The following is an 18593-nucleotide window of genomic DNA, read 5'->3' as shown; positions in this document are numbered from 1 at the left end:
ACTTTACAGATGATACCACATTTAAATTGGACGCAGGGTAACTGAAAGGTGCATTGGTGTTATAACGGCAAAGCGAACCCAGTTCCTCTGCCAACATGCTTCAAATCTATTGTCTGTTTTTTTTTGTTAAAAAATAATGCACATTGGTTTCTCCTCCTTTTAGAAACATCTGTATAAATTAAGTCTAATTTAAATAGAAAAAATAAATAAAACACAATTGCAGAAGCCTGGTGTTTAAAGCAGGAATTTCCAGTCTGTTTATAATATTAGAAAGCAAATCTCTTGAAACTCCAACAAACGATGGAATATTTGAATAAAAAGTAGTCTGTAAATAAAGAGTAATTATGAGTATAAATTTCAAGGAAGTGACATCCTTCGTCGCTGCAAATGTCTGGATACCTCTCATCTCTTCTGCTGCAAAAGAAATCTCTTGACATTTCCATAAATTCTAAGAAGCAAACACCACCCACTTGTGTTCTGACACTGAGACGATTGTGGCTACAACACACTGCAGATTTGTTTTCAACTGCTGTGTTTTGTTCCATCTGACAGCCGACCCAACAAAGGAAATGCTTCACAGCTGCCGTTGCATCTCTTTCCTTCTGGGACCAATTTATCGTAAGTGATATCACATTCAGACACATGCAGATGAGCACAGACACAAATGGAATAAAACAAGCATCATTTGCACTTACACACACAAGCCAATAAAAAACAAAAAAAAAACACTGGTATCACCAGCACAAAGTCTGTCTCTTCCTCAGACACGTACACCATCATGCACATTGGAAATCACTTCACAGCCATGATGGAATATCCCTTGGGTGCCAGTGAGTCTCTCATCTAAAAAAATAAATTGTCGAGATGAAGCGGTAAGAAATAAAACCGCTGTCCGCACAACAGCAGTGCAGCAGCCACTTAATTTCTGTTTCATAAAAACAACCACTGGTTCCGGCGGTGCCACAAATGAAGCCTCTCGTGGTCTGTACACAACAAAGACACAATAGGCGTGAGGCGGGAGGATGACTTCTTGTGAGGTTGGAACATGATTTAGCACAAAGGACGAAAAAGAAACCCTGCCTCTTCATCGCTGTGAAGCAAGCTGATAATCTACGATTAACAAATCCGGTCTACATTTTATCATGTGGGAAAAGTGTTACCAACAAAAATAGAACAAACCTCATTAAAAAGCCAAAACACCCAAAGGTATCATTTTAGTTTTTATATTTAGGACTTCAAACTTTATTTAAAACACATCTGTTTCAGTGGGTTAATTGGTGCCAACAAGCTAGATTTACACGCACTGGGTGTCACTTATGGCTCCAATTACTAGAAAAGAGACTGATGAGAAAATCGGCTTAATGCTTTTGCGTTTCACTCCCTGCAGCTAAAGGCTGTAAAAGATCTGCTTCCTTGTATGCATGATTCAGCTGTGCAATGTAAGCTTGTGTACTCAGCTGCCAAATGGACACAAACCGGAGTGTTTGTGTTTAGATACCCGTGTTTATGCAGACTGTACACATGTCAAGCAAAGGGCAGGTGGAGCTGACAGATTCTGTGAGATATCACTGAAATTACGTGGGTGTAAATGTGATGCACAATGTTCTTTTTCAGTGTTGTGTGGTAATCAACAGATTGCTTAGTCTGACAGGCAGCTTGGCTGCTGGAGGAGTAACGACACATGATGCTTCAGATCAGACACAATCAACCATAAGAGCAAGGCTCCCGAACGAGCACACATGGAAATGCTGCAGCATGAATTATTAATGACGGGGAGAATAGTTTTTCTTTTTTGATTAATTTTGTCTAAAAAAGGAAAGGTGGAATGATGCAAAGGCTTTAAGTTGAAGCATGTTCTCAGTGGGTGCCTGGCATTTTTTTTTTTTTAGAAGATTCCATAAAAATTACCTGGATAATTATCTAGAAATTTATTGCAAAGATAATTGAGCAAAGAAAAAAAAAGGAGACCCGTCAGGTGTGTTGGAACCGAAACAACGATTTGCTTCAAAGTTAAAAGTTAACTGTGTAATGTATAATATTGATACCATCTATATATGCATTTTTCAACATACATACAAGTTCTATTCTGAATAAACGCATTTAAAATATAAGGTTTAAGTCAATATATAAAATTTTTATGTTTAAATTCTTGTCTTTTACTTGTTTAAATTGCCCACAGTCTCTTTTATAATTCATTGCTGTCCTGCATAATATCTGGAGTTTATACATGGATTTCAAAAGCTCACTTTGTTACAAACAGTGTCATCAAGTTTCCTGGGTTCTGTCCCAGCTGCCCTTGAACATAACCTGGATAAATATCCGTTTCAAAGACGTAACTGTCCATATCAAAGGTCTGCAATGCCAAAAGAGCAGTTTAGACCCTTTTCCAACAGAGCAAAACCCAACCAGAGCCAAAAAGTCCCACCTGCAAGGGATTTATTTAAAACATGCAGCTTTTAAATATTTACAATAACTGAATTATAAAGATGTTCATTTTTTCTGTATATAAGAATTTTGATTTATTTTACTTTTGACAGCCGGGCATGTGAGTTCCTTTCAAAATAAAATCCACCTTGTGTCAAATGACGCAGCAGATTTCATTGAATTATCTCTCATTATGACTTTAGTACACCGCCATTCTTGCTATATCGGTTTAGAATCCAATGTTCTTTTAAATCAAAAGATGTAAACGCATTTTTATACTTCAAACAGCAGAAGATAAGCATGTGTGCTTTAGGTGTTTTCTAATGAAAACCACTGACAGTAGATCAAACCTGTTGCCATTTTTTTTGCTCTGTTATCTGAAAAGTTAAAAATCTAAAGATGAATGCCAAAACTTAATAAGTTAAACCAAAACGTTACGACCGTTATTTTGTCTTCAAAGCCAAAGATCTGCAATGGGGGATAAAGCAGCTGCATGTGGCTCAGGAGCCTCAGGATCTATAATAAAGTTATGTTCACAGGGTATATTCTATTTGTATTTTGCTGTGTCTATGCTTCTTACTTGTTTATGCTATTTATGCTACTCTAAAATATGATATCATATATATCATATAACAATAGTCATATGTAATATGAAAATATAAATAAAAAAAGACTCTCAGTAGCATGAAATACTCTTATGACATCTCTTCAGTCATAAAAGGTACAATGATGCAATTAGATAAACCAAGAAAGACGTTCTAGGAACCACACAATAATATATTTACTAAAGAAAGTACAAGAACTTTTGTGCCAAGTGCCAGCAACACAACTAAAGCAGTGTAAATCAGTTGTAACATGAAAACTATTTTTATAGTCTAAGAATGAGGTTATTAGAATCATATTGTTTGGATTATTCAGATCCAACTCTGTGGCTCTCCTTCACAGTCAGATGGATGGTAGGAACCCGAGGGTCAGCAGCTGGCAGGCTACCAATCCAATAAAGGAACGGATAGATTAGAGGCAGGACCCCCTCCCCGCTTGAGGTTATTCTGATGCTTGGAGCTTGATATTAGATTTTTGTTCACACCCTGAATCGACTGGGAAAACAACTCCATAACCCTCCCAGAGTCACGTCACGAAGCAAAGGCGGCTTTAAGGGCTCCATGCGTGCTCCCGCAAGCTGTCATCATCCTGATGAGAACACTGCTTACTTTGTTGCACATCTTTTTCTGACTCATTTAACATTCTCGAGTCTGTCTGTGCATGTGTGCGCTCAAAGCCCACAGCTGTAACTCACACGGAAGCGCATGCAACTTGTGTGCTTGTCTGAATACACACACCCACAGGCAGAGCCCATGCAGAACGCGACGCATGCGGCGGATTGTAATTTCAGCCTCTCAGAACGGCGAGGAATAATTATATTGCTCACTGACTCCTCCGTCTATCTATTCGCTCTCATCGTCTTCACTGACCTGCAACTCTCAGAACTGCTCTGTGTCAACCCTGGAAACAACACACCTCAAAACTCCTCCATCTTTCTTTGCTCTTCATCTTCCCGTTCTCACTCCTCTACTCCTGCTGCTCCTCATTAGGTATGACATTCTGTCCTGCTGTCAGCTGCTCAGACATTTCTGCGTCTTCCTGTGCTGATAATAGTAATGCAAAAAGTTTAAGGACTCAATGTTGGTGAAAATTGTAAAATAATTACAGGTAGATTTGCGGAAACTGTTGGAAAAGTGTGATCGATCGGATATATAATTGTGTCCAACTATTATTTTTATAATTCTGGATCATTCCAGAAGTAGCAGAAGGAGGCGTACATTTATTTCCAGCAATGAAAACGATTAATTCAGTGGCTTATATTTGCAAATAGGCACCAAGGGGTTAAATACTTGCAAAATAGCATGTTTAATAAAAGTATTTATTTCTTATTCAATAGTCAGTTTCTTTGATAGTAAACCTTAGTAATCTAACTACTGTGAAACATTTCTGTTTATTACTTTTACTTCTTAAGTAAAAAAAAAGAACAAAACTGGTTCATAATAACTGAAGTAAACATAAATAAATAAATAAATAAATAAATAAATAAATAAATAAATAAATAAATAAATAAATAAATAAGGCCCTGTAACAAACTGACCACCTGTTTAGGATGTACCCTGCCGTCACTCTAAAGTAGCAGGGATAGGCTCCAGCAGCCCAGATGGATATTTTTTACGGTGCGGCCTCTTTTTTGTACAAATCCTTACACCAGAGGACTTTTATACCATTCCAAGTCCTGAAAGGGCACCAAGTATTTGTCATCACACATTGTCTAACACAAACAAATGAATCTAACCTTTACCTCCAGAATCCCATTTGCTTAAAATATCTCCTCCCACTTCACTTTTCTGTATCCCTCCATAAATCTAATTATCCACCTGTTCCTGCAAGCTGCATGGAAAAAAGTTTTGTGACAGCGATCTCTTCAGTGAAGGGCCCATCTACGTTTTTGCTGGAGTCAGGCTGTGTGAGTGAATTTTTGCAGCAGTACGTTCACAGCAAAGGCACAATGTCAGCAGCACAGGGATTATTGACACCAACACCAGCCAGTCTTTATGCTTCCTCTTTCTCATAAATCCAACTGATTCCTATAGTCAACATTCTGCACACAGTTCCAAACTTAAACACTCTTTGTAATCCTTTGAAAAGAACCTTGTTAGATGGATCTGTCCTGAATGTAGAAACCAAAAAAAGCACAGTTGATTGTGTTGTACGCCAAAGCGCACACTTGGCTCACCTGCTGTTCTGCAGAGGCCTAGGAAAATGTTTAAAGAAACAGCAGGAATTTCAGGAGGGTGCTTAAAACAACTCGTATCAGGATTACTTGAAAACCCAGCTAGGATTTAGAGCAGATCAGATAACTCGTCCATCGAGATGGAATTTCTCCTACTAAAAAACACAAAAACAAGATGTGACTCTGAAGGACTAACCTGTAAGTCCAAACAGTGAAAGCACTGATCTTACTGTCAAACTGACACTTTGAGTTGGATTTGACCAAAAGACGTTCTAAAAGTCACATTTCAAATTTTGCGACCGTTTCTTAGATTAAAAAAAGAAAAACTACTTGCACAAAGAAAAATATTTATCCATTGAAGACCCACCCTGATGAAAATCTTCTTTTTGGTGTTTTTAACATGTTCTTAATACAGAAAATTAATCTCAAATATGCATTTCTTTGTATTTCTTTGTTCAAATCATTGACAATTAGGAGCAGACGAAAAAAAACCATTTAATTTGTGATGTAGAAACTACAGTCAGCGGATCACAAGCTCCCTGCTTACATCTTAATTTTCCTGGCTCAAAACTGTACATCTGGATAGCTTCGATATCGCTCGCCATTTTTGTTGCACCAATAATGTAAAGTTGGGGGTGTGAGGGGCTGTAAGCGAGCGGGAGAGAGTGTGAACAGCTCTGAGTTATGAGTGGTGGGAAGGAAGTCTGGGTTGCTCCACGCCTACGCAATAACTCAGAGGCGAATTTCTAATGAGCTCCTGCCGCTCTGCAGAAACTATGTCCCAGAAAATGATAGTTTTTCAGGTTTTGCCTAAAAACGGCATCATCATAATTAAAAGAACTCTGGGAACACTTTTACAATGGATCAAAAGATGATCGGAGTGGAACTTGAATTAATTAAAAACAGAGACCTTCACCCAGGAGGAAAAAATTTTTTTTACTGTACCATTGAGCCACTTGGAGTTGTACTGGGCCGTACGCAGAGGTGGCATGCCTCCCAGGCTCCTGTAAATGACCGGATCCCTGCCTGAGAAGTCGATGACAGTGGCAGCATACAGCTCCCCACTTTCCGTCACCACTGACGTGGAGTTGTGACGAGGGTCGTACGGACAGCGCGCCACGCCGTTTACCCGCTCCAACACTCTGCTCATGTTTCCCACCTGACATAAAACGAGACAAAAATGAAACGAAACAGGATGAAAAAAAAGAAAGCGTTGCCACTGAAACGTTAACATCTCTCCTTAGAGGGATGTTTGACTGTACCTCTCTGGTGATACAAAGAGGCTGGAAAGCATTCGTGCCACAGGTCATGACCTCGGTCTTGTTCAGCAGCAGGACTCGGATGTAGTTTTGACATTCAATCTGCAAAAAAAAAGCAGGAGGCACCTTACAAACGGTTCATCAAAGCTTCAAAGCAGCAATGGATGAAGTCTTCTGGTGTTAGACCGGCAGCCAGTCTGGTGTTTAACTCATGATCCCATTGTTTAAACATGTGAATATTAGTTTGACAATGAATGGAAGCCCTATTCATGACGTTCACAAAGGTCCTACAGTGAGTCTAATACGTGTCGCAGCACAAATCATTAAACTGTTCAAACAAAAGCATGAAATTACATTCTGTTCTCCAAGGACCCAAGGAAATTGCAACAAAGTAGGTTGCAAGGAAAATTGTTTTGACACATTTGGATTCACTCCTGCTTCTGCACGGATGTTTGGTTCTTACAAAATCCTCCTAATAAGACAACTGAGCAGAGAAGAGTTTGAAGGGACAACCTTCTGAAGAGTGTTCATATGCCACTATAGGCCCAGTCATGCATATTCCCCTTCACTTTCTCTCTGCGCCTTTTTTTTTTCTCTGCCAGAAAAACAACTCTTTGATTGAAGGGACTGAAAGAGCTGGCCTGCGCAGAGACCTCCCCTGAGACCCACAAGGACCCTGCCACAAAGCCAGGAGAGAACGGGATGGCCTCACTGTACGCCACACACGGCTGACACGACGCTCTGAAATGAAGGGAGGGCGGGTGATAGAGGTTACCTCTGTTTTGCCTTTGCTCTGACAGGACCTCCTGGTTTCCTCATCTGGTGCCCACTCCGTCGCCTAGGAAACAAAATAGCAGAAAAGATGACACTAGTGGCAGGAAGTTACACCTAGACAATTGAGCTACTGACTTGCTGAAATTGTAAATATTGTCCAAAAGGAGTTTAACCTCACTGCCGTCTGTTTATTGTGTAAACAAGGCGTCCGGGTTGCCAGCAAACAGTCCATTCAAGGGTACTGGGCAAGGTACGCGATGAGGGCTGAGGACAGCATTAGCATGTTAATAGCCTTCCTTTCATTTCTTCTTCTCTCTGAAAGTTTGCAGCACTTGCCTTCACTCTGCCACCCCTCATCACTTCTACAAACCAATTATATTCCTGTTGACTGTTATGTCTTGAACTTAATTATGGATGCAGGCAGCAGCGCTCCACTGCAAACACTCCAGTGCATACGTACAAGCTGCTTGACTGCCAGCGTTTCTCTGGCTCCTGTTCAGAGTTGAGAGATGTTCCTCACTTGGCATGAGTTGTCTGTGAGCAGGTGCCAGAGGACCTCTTGCTGTGTGTCACTGGCCTCATTTTTACCCATCCACCACCATCTGAACTGCCTCTGCAACCTCTCAGCCAAAGCACAAAGCCTGACTCAAACCTCCTCGTCTTACAGCTTGACACAGTCTCTAACCCTTTGTTTTGGTATTTCCTTACATCCCACCGGGATTTTGTGTTTTGTGAAGCCCAGGAGACAGCTGTAGGGATTTCTTTCCAAACACAGCTGGCCAGCTGTGACCTGAGGTCCAGAGAACCACCTCGAAAGATGGCTCCGAGAGCTGTTTCTGGTCCTGGATCAGTTTGGGTGTATTAAGACTGAAAATTTGTTCCCGATTATCAGGGGAAAGGAACTTTGGTTCACTTTAAGTGGACCAACGGTGTCCAGTCTGAATTCACCCTTAGTCTTTTTAAAAAGGAACTACGTCTGGGTTGTATCAACAGCGTTGCTGCACATGTTTTAATGGGTTGATTTGGTATGTGTTTTTGTTCTTTTCATGGGTCCCCGTGTTCTTAAACTGGCTCATGTAATTTTAACATCTACGCTTTATTTATTTCCAGTATTTTATTCTCATTTGTACTTTTATTTATTTATATATATATATATATATATATATATATATATATATATATATATATTTTTTTTTTTTTCTATATACATATAGAAAAATGCTGTTTCTGTTATAAGCATTACAATCTTATTACAGTATGGGACTACTGTTTGTAGTATGTCTATGTTTTTATATTGGTCCTTATTCAATAAATAACTTCAATTCAATACATAAAAGAAAAATGATATTTTCCTATATATTTATCTCTTTGGGCATTTTTTATTTTTTTTATTTTTAAAAATATGTATTTGATTAGCAGCACCATTAATACTTAAGAATAACATACTAGAAACTGTTGTTACTTTTAACCTTCTTGACCCCTATTAATGCAAATATGCATTGAACAATCAAACCTGCAGACAACAAGTAAATGAAATGAATCTGGGATGACAACTCTGAAAGTGCAGCAGAAAAAAATATGTTTTGCAGGAGATTACTGTCATAAGAATGTCACTGATTCTGCAAAACAGCTTGTAGATGGTTACAAATCTATAAAGCACTTCCCCTCAAGACGGGGAACAATGTGGAGCCTGCCATTCAAAAAGCAACCCCGCCCCCTGAACAGCAGTCCATCAATCTGCCTGTTGAAATGAAAACACTGCTCATCCACAGCTTCTGCCTGTCAGCCCACAGCAGCCAGGGGACTAATAAGGTGACGTCATTGGCAACACACAAACACAAAAACTCGCACACACAAGCAAAAGGCTGTTGGATGCCTTTCGAATGAGTCACAGTTTGGAGAATTACCATCTTTTCGGCAAGGAGCCCCTCTTGAAGAATCCCCATAGGCTTAACCCGCTGACCTCCACCAAAAAAGTGCCACCCTCCTCTCCCTCCACTCCCCTTCCCTACTCTTTCTCTGTCCATCTCCGCTTTATCACACCAATTTGGAACAAAGTCACAGTCACACACAGCCTGTGAGAATACCGGTTCTATTGCAACATCCTCCGTCTCCCAAAATTCCTTCCCTTGGCTCCAAAACTGTGAACGGCCACACGGGGAGGATAAAAGCTTCACTCTGTATGCAGAGGAGTTCAACATAAAGATAAAGTTGTTGTGAAGGTTCTTGTGTGGATAATTAATTGCAATACCTTCTTTTCTGATCAGTTTATTTGGGAAAAAATGGTTTAAAAAAAAGATTTAAACAAACTGAAGCAATTCAAAAATGCTAATTGTGCTAAAAGAAATAACAAATTGGTCAAAAAAGAAGAGAAAACTTAATCTTAACCTTTTAAAGTCCTACTCTGATCAGCTTTTGATCTATCGTAAAAGCTAGTGGTCATTTAATTCTGTTTTTGTTGTTTTTAGCCAAAAATTAAATGTCCTTTTCTAGGACAAGGTTTCTGCAGAGCGTCAGTAGTTTATCAGAAATTCACCTCAGAGTCGTGGACGGGACTGCTCATTTCCCATAATCCCTTTGTTCACACATTCTAACGTTACAGCCTCTCACAACCCCCAACCAAACATTGCCGGTGCAACATAAATGGCGAGCAACATCGGAGCCATCCAGCTGCACAGTTTTGAGACAGATGCCAGCTCAGACGTGGAAAAAAAAGACATACATGGATCTATTTGTCAGCAAGAGGGTGATTCAGAAAGGTACAGAGCAGGGAGCTTGTGACCAGCCGTTTGTACTTTGAACGTAACAACTAGAGGCTTTTTCAAACTGCATTTTTTCATCTGCTCCTGATTCAAAACAATACGAGTACAGCATACTCAAAAATGCAATTTAAGCTTAATTTTCTTGATATATGTCTTCCATCATAAGAAAACGCCACAAGGACACTATTTTTACTGGAGTGGGTAATTAAATTATAATCCTAACATACTTTTTATGTGTAATTTTTTTATGCAAATATCCTTAATTTTTAATTTCCATCAGGTAATTTGTTTAAAAAATATGAAACATTTTTAATGCAATCAATCTATGGTCAGTAAATGTACTGATCCTTTTTTAAGTCTGACTCTTTGGTTAGAGATAGTAAAAACAGATTCTTAAATGCTATAAAAAATGTAGAATTATTAGTAGCAGTCAGAAAAGAAACACAATTAGCTTTATATCTAGGATTTGAGAAATTGCAAAATTCATCTTAGTTAATTATCTAGAAAGCAGATAAAGAGTCAACTGCAGTCACGACAGGAATAGGAAGGCTTCCCAAACTGCTAAGCTCTGACTTTAAAAACCTAAACATCCCCAGATGAGTTTTTGTGTTGCTGCAACTCCCACTGATGGATTAAGTGTTGTGCAAATGTTGGCGGTCGCTATCTGGATGTGTGAGGAAAGGCATCTGATGCAGGAACAGCTCTTCACTTCCTGTTTGTTCCTATACAGAAGGGACATCCACCCTCAGTTTTTTCCAGCAAGAACAAGAAAAGGAAATGTTGTTACTCTGCAGCACTAAAGAGAAACATTCAGGAAAAACAATTAGATAACCTTCAGCCAGAAAAGCCGCAATTGCTAACAAAAGCTCCATATGTGTGCAAGAGTTTGATCTTATATTTGAGGTTTATAGGACCATTCATATCTTCTCTTTTCCAAACTTGTGAAAAACACTCCCTTTGCGTCTCTTTTTTTACATTTAAAAGAAAAATCCTCCCTAAAACCTCCATCCATGAGGCCAAGATTCCTAAAAGCCACTTTTGTCTTAATCACTAAAAAAAATACTGCTGATTATACAATCAGTTTCACGACAGAAAACTCATCAGTTTTCCCGCCTAAAGCTGGCGTCAGGGTTCGGAAATTAGTTATATTTCTGCTAGAAAAAAACGGGGGGAAAAAAAGAGGTAAAGACTGAGGATGAGTATTAAGAGTGCGCGAGTGGCATCGCCAGCACACGTCCTTGTTCCTGAAAAGTGGAGCTATGTTGATAAGCCTGCTTCTCACAGAGACGCTGCAAACGTCGTGTGTGACACTAATTATAACTCATGAATAATGTAAATAAGTATGTCAGGGGAATAATGGTTGTTTGAATAGGAGCTGCCTGACACTTGTTATAGTCAAGATAAATGTGTGTACAGCGGTGCAGAGGGTTGGACATAACTCATCGGGATATAAGTCAGGAGAGGCATTACCAGTACAGCTGAATTCAATAACACAAATATGTGTACTTGTAATTTTTGTAAAAAAGTCTATTTGTATTCAGTAGTGTGACAACATCAAAGAAATTATTTTTATTGGTCCTTTAAAAGTTTTATCTTGTTGCATCTTCCCTACTGAGGCAAAAAAAAAGGACAATCAACAGAATCTTGCACATTTTTCTTCAATTTTCTGACATTAATTGTATTATCATCATTTTCTTCAAACAGTCAATCACACATAAATCAAGATTTTTTGGCAAAAATAAGTTCACGCTAAAAAGTCACGAAGGAAAACTCTAATGTGACGTTCATACTGAGTTTGGAAAATGGTGTTCAAGAGTTATACGCTGATGTCCATGTTGACTTGTTTGTATGTGAACATTATTGGAGCCAACAGGTGTTTTTGCAACATTTGAGTGTGTGTGGACAAGCCCCGCCCCTTTTAGATTAGTTATACATCTAAACCTGACAGTAGTGATTATAAACTTCCAGTACCTTGTTGCTTCATGATGTTTTATGATTATACCCCCCCCCCCCCCCCTTCTATAATCCCCCTCCTACCCTCACCCCATCCCTCTCTCTTCTTCCCTCCTTTTCTTTTCTGTCCGGTCCAACACGAAAATGTTACAAGTATAATTGATATAAATAAAGTTTAGCATAGATTACAAAAGGGGTGTATTCTAATATACTCCTTGTGTGTAAGATGATTGGGGTAATGCAAACAGTAAAATCTGTCCGACACTAGAGGTCTTCAGCTCTCATCTGTTTGCTCAGCTGTTGGACAGGACAAGTTTAAAAAATAAAAAACATAAAAAAAGAGCCCACTTCCAATGAAAAGTCTATTTAAACATAAGTAAGTGTGCATTTCACGCTTCCGCAATCAAAACTCTTGCATTCACATGTCGCTATGCAAGTTTTTAAGTCAGTTTTTGGGCTCTACATAAAAAAGCGCGCGGCCAATAAACATGCACTAAAAGTTAACCCTTGTGCTATCCTTGGCGCTTTAACGTTGGGAGTTGGGTCATGTAGACCCACTAGACAGTGCGCTGAACCTTTTTTCTTCAATGATTTGTGATCTTCACTGGTGTCCATGGATTACATGAAATCATCTCCACCTTTATCCACCTTTGTCATGGTAGGGAGAACACCTCAATGTAAGGGTGGGGTCATCTAAGATAGCACAAGGGTTACACCAGTTGAACTTTGACCTATCAGGGACTCAGATTTGGCAGCAACGATGTTGTTCTTTTCAAATTAACAACCATTCGAACATTGTTCATGAAGGAGGAATTAATAAAAGCGGTTTGTGTCTGGCCCGGATTATATGACACCAAGTCTTTCAGTTATTGGAATAGAGCTGTAAAAAAAAAAAAAGCCTGGAGCAAGACTCAACAGATTTGCACCGCTTGGACATTTCACACAAAGCCTCTTCCAACTGTAGGGGCGGACATGCGCTAGTATCGGGTGGCAACAGTCCAGGTGGAACATAAATGCTAAAAGCACGTTCAAGAATGCCCGTTTAGCACATTCTTGAACTCACTTACATGCCCATGTACATAGCATAATAACGCAAACATTTGAAATTACTACAACTAATCAGAGTTTGCTGTTGTGTACGTTTTCTAGATTTTACAAATACTTACTATAAAAAAAGGGTTGGACTACAACATATTAAAAAATCCCACATTTCTTAACCAAAACATGACATAACTATGTCTTTAAAAACAACAAAGCAGTCCTATTATTAATAATAAATGCAAGAAAAAATACATTTTTAGCCTGTCACAAAATAATTTATAAAGATCCAACAAAGCTTGTCTTAGTCTGATGTCTTTGTGAGTAGCTGCTTGTAGCTCTCACACTTGTGTGTCCTTTGTGATTTTACACCTATTTTTTTGACTATATGTGTAGTTCAATGGAAGGAAACTCACTAAGATTTTATTAGAATTGACACAGTTTTATATTCACTCCAACAAAGCCCGTTGCCAGAGCCACACAGGCGTAGCTGAATGAGACGCGACTTTCAGCAGCTCTTTGTCTGGCAGGTCATTGTCTCTGAGGTCTGGACACACCCACATCCTCTCCTTTGTGTGTCACCCGTCCACACACAGCAACTGCACACATTCATCTGCACTCGAACACACAAACTTGTGAAGTCATGTGCTCATAGCCCGCCGTGCCAAACAGAACGCTCCAACAGGCTGAATCATTGATGCAGCACACCTTCATCTATTTACTGATATGAGGGGGAGCAGTGTGATGTAGCAAAGCGTACGGCTCATGTCGCATCATTCAGTGTTTCAAAACTAAGATGAATTGTGTATTTCATTAGGAAATCGATGCAGGCCTGGACAGCAATATTCAAACAGTAGCAAATCACAATCAGATCGCGGCCAGCCTTAAAAAAACCTCTGAAAATGTATTCGTTTTAGGCTTATGTACTGTCATCCAGCATAAAGCATTCAAACAAACATTCTCTTTGAATTTAAAGTTTTTTTTAAATATAGATCCAAATTAAGGAGGTCTGGCATCATAAATCTGTATACAGTTTAAACTGTTATATGAGGATTTCTTAAATAATCTTATGTTTGGTTACATAAATATTATGTGCCTCATCTTTCTCATTTGATTTCATCAATACTTATGGATTTTTTAAGTGATCTGCACTTGTAAAGAATAAATGACTCAATAGAAATTAATCAGATAAGGATAAATATGTAAAATACAAAGTCAAGTAAAGCATAAAAAAATATATATATAAGCCTGATTCCTACCACTTCAGTGTGTCGTATACTGTATATGTGACTGAATAATTCACATGTGGATGCATGCATATATGTTTTCCAATCAATTCATGATCTTAAGTTTCATATATCACTTTATCTTTATATCTATCTATCTATCTATATATAAATAAATAAATATATCTGCTGTTGGTCTTCTTTTGTTTTATTTTTGTATGTTTAATTGTTTAAAATAAATTAATTCTAATCCATTACAAAAAATAAAGTATATGAATGGGACAAATTCCTAACTTTAAGAAGCTAGTATTTTGAGTCCATGTGCATTACAATGTCAGTTCCCAGCCAAATCAATGTTACTATTTGTAGAAAAAAACATGTAAAATAATTCATGGACAAAAAACTGTTCTTTGGAAAGCTTTTAAACTTCCTGAGTTTGGGAAAAAAAAAAAGGGAAACTGTGGAGAAATCCACCACTGCACGTACTGTATCTAGTGGGTCACCAAACAAAAATAAGAATTTATTTTCGTACAACCCTGTTTCTTTCAAATGTAATATTATATAAGTTTTTACAGCCACAACAGTTGCTGGGAACAGGAAGTTGCTTTTCCTCCTTTGATGCAGGAGTGAATGGCAGAGCGTGTGCTGAGAGCCTGAACGAGCAGCCCACTCACCATGCTGTGGACTCCCACTCTCTGTAATTCCACACCAGGGAAGCTGGCAGGTGAAGACACACAGTCACTCCATGACTAACCAGCCAGCACAGTGGGTCATACCTTCATGTTTTCCTCAAACATTACTGTACTGAGCACTCCCACACAAGTCCACAGAGAAAGACATTACAGCTAATAGCAGGTGCGTGTGCCCCGTGACACAGTGTTACACTGAACACTGGTTGAAATACACAAACATTACCATCTGTGGCTCACAATCTCCCTGCTCTGCTTCATTCTGATGCATCCACTTGTAGACAAATGGATCCATGTACGTCTTCTTTTTCCTCGTCTGAGCTGGAATCTGTCCCAATATTGCTCGCCTCTTTTGTTGCACTGGTGATGTCATGTTGGAGTTGTGAGGGTTACGGTAAGCTAGCAGGAGAGCCTGTAAACGCATGGATGACGGGAAGTGGAGTCAGGCTCACTCTGCCCCAATAGTCCCATCCTTAAGTCAGAGGCGAATCCTGCTCCTCTGCAGTAACTATGTCCTAAAAAACAACAAGTTTTTAGATTACGGCTAAAAACTGCATATTCATAATTAAAAGACCACTGGAAACGCTTTAAAATACTTTTTTTTAAATAAGCGGAGTTGGAAATCTTTCTTTTCCCAACTGTCCACTAAATGCTGTTGGAAAACAATGATGGGTCTCATGCATGTCTGCAGAAACAACTGCATAAAGAAAATATTTGAGCCTTTTTGTTCCCCCGGCCTAATGGTAAAGCTGCAGCACCTTACAGAGCGAGTGCTCGGCTCTGCGGTGAACAGATAATCCCTTCATTTCTTCTAAGGCTGCATCAATAATTAAATCTCTGGCCTAATTGCGCCACACTAATGAAGAGTGTGAATGAAATCAGACATGACTTATCAAACACATGGCAAGAGAGGGGCTTGATGCTGGGAGCCAAACAAGTACATGAATATCTTTTAGGGTCAGCTGATTATCTGTCCTGAGGTCCTGTCTGGTTTTGATCCCTTGCTTTATTCATAAAGCTGCTTAGTCCTTGAGAACTGTGCATTGGCTTACTTTTTTAAGTAAATAATTTTATGTAAATTGGAACAGAACCCATTTCCACCTATTACTGCCTGCAAAACAACAGACCAGAGGGTTTTTGAAATGGAGGAAGTGTCAGTTTCTCTCTTCTTGAAGAAAAGTTGAACAGAAACGCACGTTTTACTTGGCCTTGTGTGATCGCAAGAACCTCAAGGTCGTGTCAGACAGCCACTACATATATTTTTCGCATTTTCCAGGTATGAATTGTTGGTCTTTGTGATATGCACATGTGATATACGTAATTTATAAGTGTTTCTTGCATTTGTCATTTGTCGATTTGCGCAGATGTCCATCAAGGGGTTTCGGCCGACGGGTCTTTACATTAATTCGTTTTTTTTATGCATATTTTTATATTTTTATATGCAATTATTCTGTAAATCGTACTCAATTGTATGTGATTTTGCGAGATGCATGCGTAAATTTATGTTCCACTTAATGGAATTTATATGCATGTACCAACCAATGTATAACTCTGTATGCAGCGCACATGTCAGGTTATAATATCACACACATTTCCCATGTCACGTAATCGACGCACGAATCACTAATGAATTGCATATAAACAGCACAGGAATCACACACTGTGTTTTTTCCAAGTTAATTGACGTGCTCTTTGCGTTGTTTATTCGTACTTCTTCCGAGGTTTTAACGTGGTTCAGTAGTCATACATCTGTGAAAATTTCATGACAAGACCACAAATCTTCTCACTTTTCACACATATATTCATGTATGACCAACTTTCATCCGTGCAATATGTGTAAAATGTACGTAGTAGCTGGTCTTTGAGTGGTGATGTGACAACATCTTTGTTTAGGATGTTAATTTACTACCCGTTTCACAGGTGTCAAACACGAAAACTTTATTTGGTATGTAAATACATGAATCGCTGCCAGAAGGAGGGGAGCAAGTAGTTGAAATCCCTCTTGAGTAGAAAAGCCCATTACAAACGGCAGTGAAAGCGGCTGCAGTGTTCGAGCCGTCCTGACTGCTTCCGCTTTGTTTGCAGGAGATTTCAATCACAAGTGGGATGCTGATGGTTCATGTAAGCAGTCTGAGAAAGTGTCTTACAAACATGCAGTTCATCAACTCCATAAAGCATTGTGACAAATCAAAGCCATACAAATAATTGAAACAGATTACTAGTTACTTGACTGCAAAAGCTTTTACTATTCCTCCAAATATTTATATGATTTGCATTTAGTGTATTTAAATAGCCGATAAATCGATATTCCATATATTTATATTCCAACAAACCAACCAGATCCATCTGTCTGAGGCAAGTCTATATTTTACGTCAGTGAATCGGATCGTTCATAATGAACCAACATTGACAACGAATCGTATTGTCAACCACATATTATGATATGAATGGAATCGTTACTAAAATGAATTGTTACACCCCTTATTCAGAGTAAGCTTTAAATATCAATGTTTGATTTTTTTTTAACAAGTTTTTGCAGACATTTTTTAAAAGTCTGATCTGACTCCATAAAGTTGTAATTTTTCTGTGTGCAGCCCTTGAAATTAGGAGGTTAAAATATGGGCGTTGAGTAAAAAGAATGCACATTATAATCCAGAAAACATTATTAGAGTCTAACGTTAATGAAAATATGAAGATATTTTTCCAACTATTTGGTTTTTTACATTTTTATAGGAGTTAAGAGAACAAATGGGATGTTTTAACACTGTGCTTTTATGCTTGACTACAACTGTCAGTCTGCATTTAAGGAGGTAAGCATTCTCAGCACGTAGCCGGACATCCACCTGGGGAATACTCATCATCAGCTGACTGTGGGAGCCAGAGACCTCAGCTCAATTTAAACTATCACAAACACAAACATCATCTCAAGGACGAATCCCAGGCCCTAAACCACACGGGGGGCCAATCTCAATCCAGAACTTCTGACGTTTCTCAGCAGGAAAACTTATGTAACAAAGTGTTTCACGTGGAAACTGAATGACATAAACAGAGGCAACCTCAAAGGCAAGGAAGTCTCTTAAAGTCTGGAACCGTCATAGCAACGATGGGGGCCAGTTGTCCATTAAAGCAACCCCCATTACCCCGTATGCATTTACAGAAAGGCCAAAGCAATCAGTGGAAAATTTGTGCTCTGCAACACGGTGCGCTGGAGCTCAACAGCAGCACACATCAGAGACGAGATCAGAGATAAAAGTCAGAAGTCAAGCTGAAGAGCATGCAGCTCAGCTTCCACGTATCGCTAAACGCCTTTGCAGTTTGCAGGAACTTTCAGCATAGCAGTTGTATGCATGCTCCTCATGATCTGCAGCATTAGCTAAAGCACATATAACAATGTTTAGAGTCAATGTTTGAAAATTAAGGAGGAATAAAATTAAAAACTGATGGTGAGCTCTGGCTCAACATCAGGAAGAAGTCGAAGAAACAGGCCTTGCTTCTTTTTTAAACAGAATAAACTGAACCTATAGCGACATTGGAACGTGCTTTTATGCTGTTGCATGGAAGGAGACAGATATGTGGTGATCCAGACAGTAATATGGTGTTTACATTCCACCTCCATGTTTCTGCTATCTTATGTATGCAGGGATTATCAGATAGACCGACGAAGCCAGCCTTCCTCCTCCTCCTTCTGCCAT

At 39.0% G+C, this 18593-nt stretch overlaps 1 protein-coding gene across 8 annotated transcripts in view; it reads right to left on the bottom strand.

The window, feature by feature from the left end:
- sema5ba (sema domain, seven thrombospondin repeats (type 1 and type 1-like), transmembrane domain (TM) and short cytoplasmic domain, (semaphorin) 5Ba) overlaps positions 1-18593 on the bottom strand; it is a 210072-nt gene that overhangs the window by 67508 nt on the left and 123971 nt on the right. For all 8 annotated transcript variants that reach the window (XM_011489256.3, XM_078939655.1, XM_020713350.3 and 5 more), the window contains 3 exons: positions 7235-7297; positions 6463-6561; positions 6146-6359 (listed from right to left, as the gene is read on the bottom strand). In XM_011489256.3, coding sequence (XP_011487558.1) covers positions 6146-6359; positions 6463-6561; positions 7235-7297 — 376 coding nt within the window. The remainder of the gene's footprint in view (positions 1-6145; positions 6360-6462; positions 6562-7234; positions 7298-18593) is intronic.

Source organism: Oryzias latipes, chromosome 21 (assembly GCF_053564925.1).
Source record: "Oryzias latipes strain Hd-rR chromosome 21, Olatipes_Hd-rR_3.1".
In the NCBI taxonomy this organism is placed as follows: domain Eukaryota; kingdom Metazoa; phylum Chordata; class Actinopteri; order Beloniformes; family Adrianichthyidae; genus Oryzias; species Oryzias latipes.
This window is presented reverse-complemented; position numbering and strand designations above follow the sequence as displayed.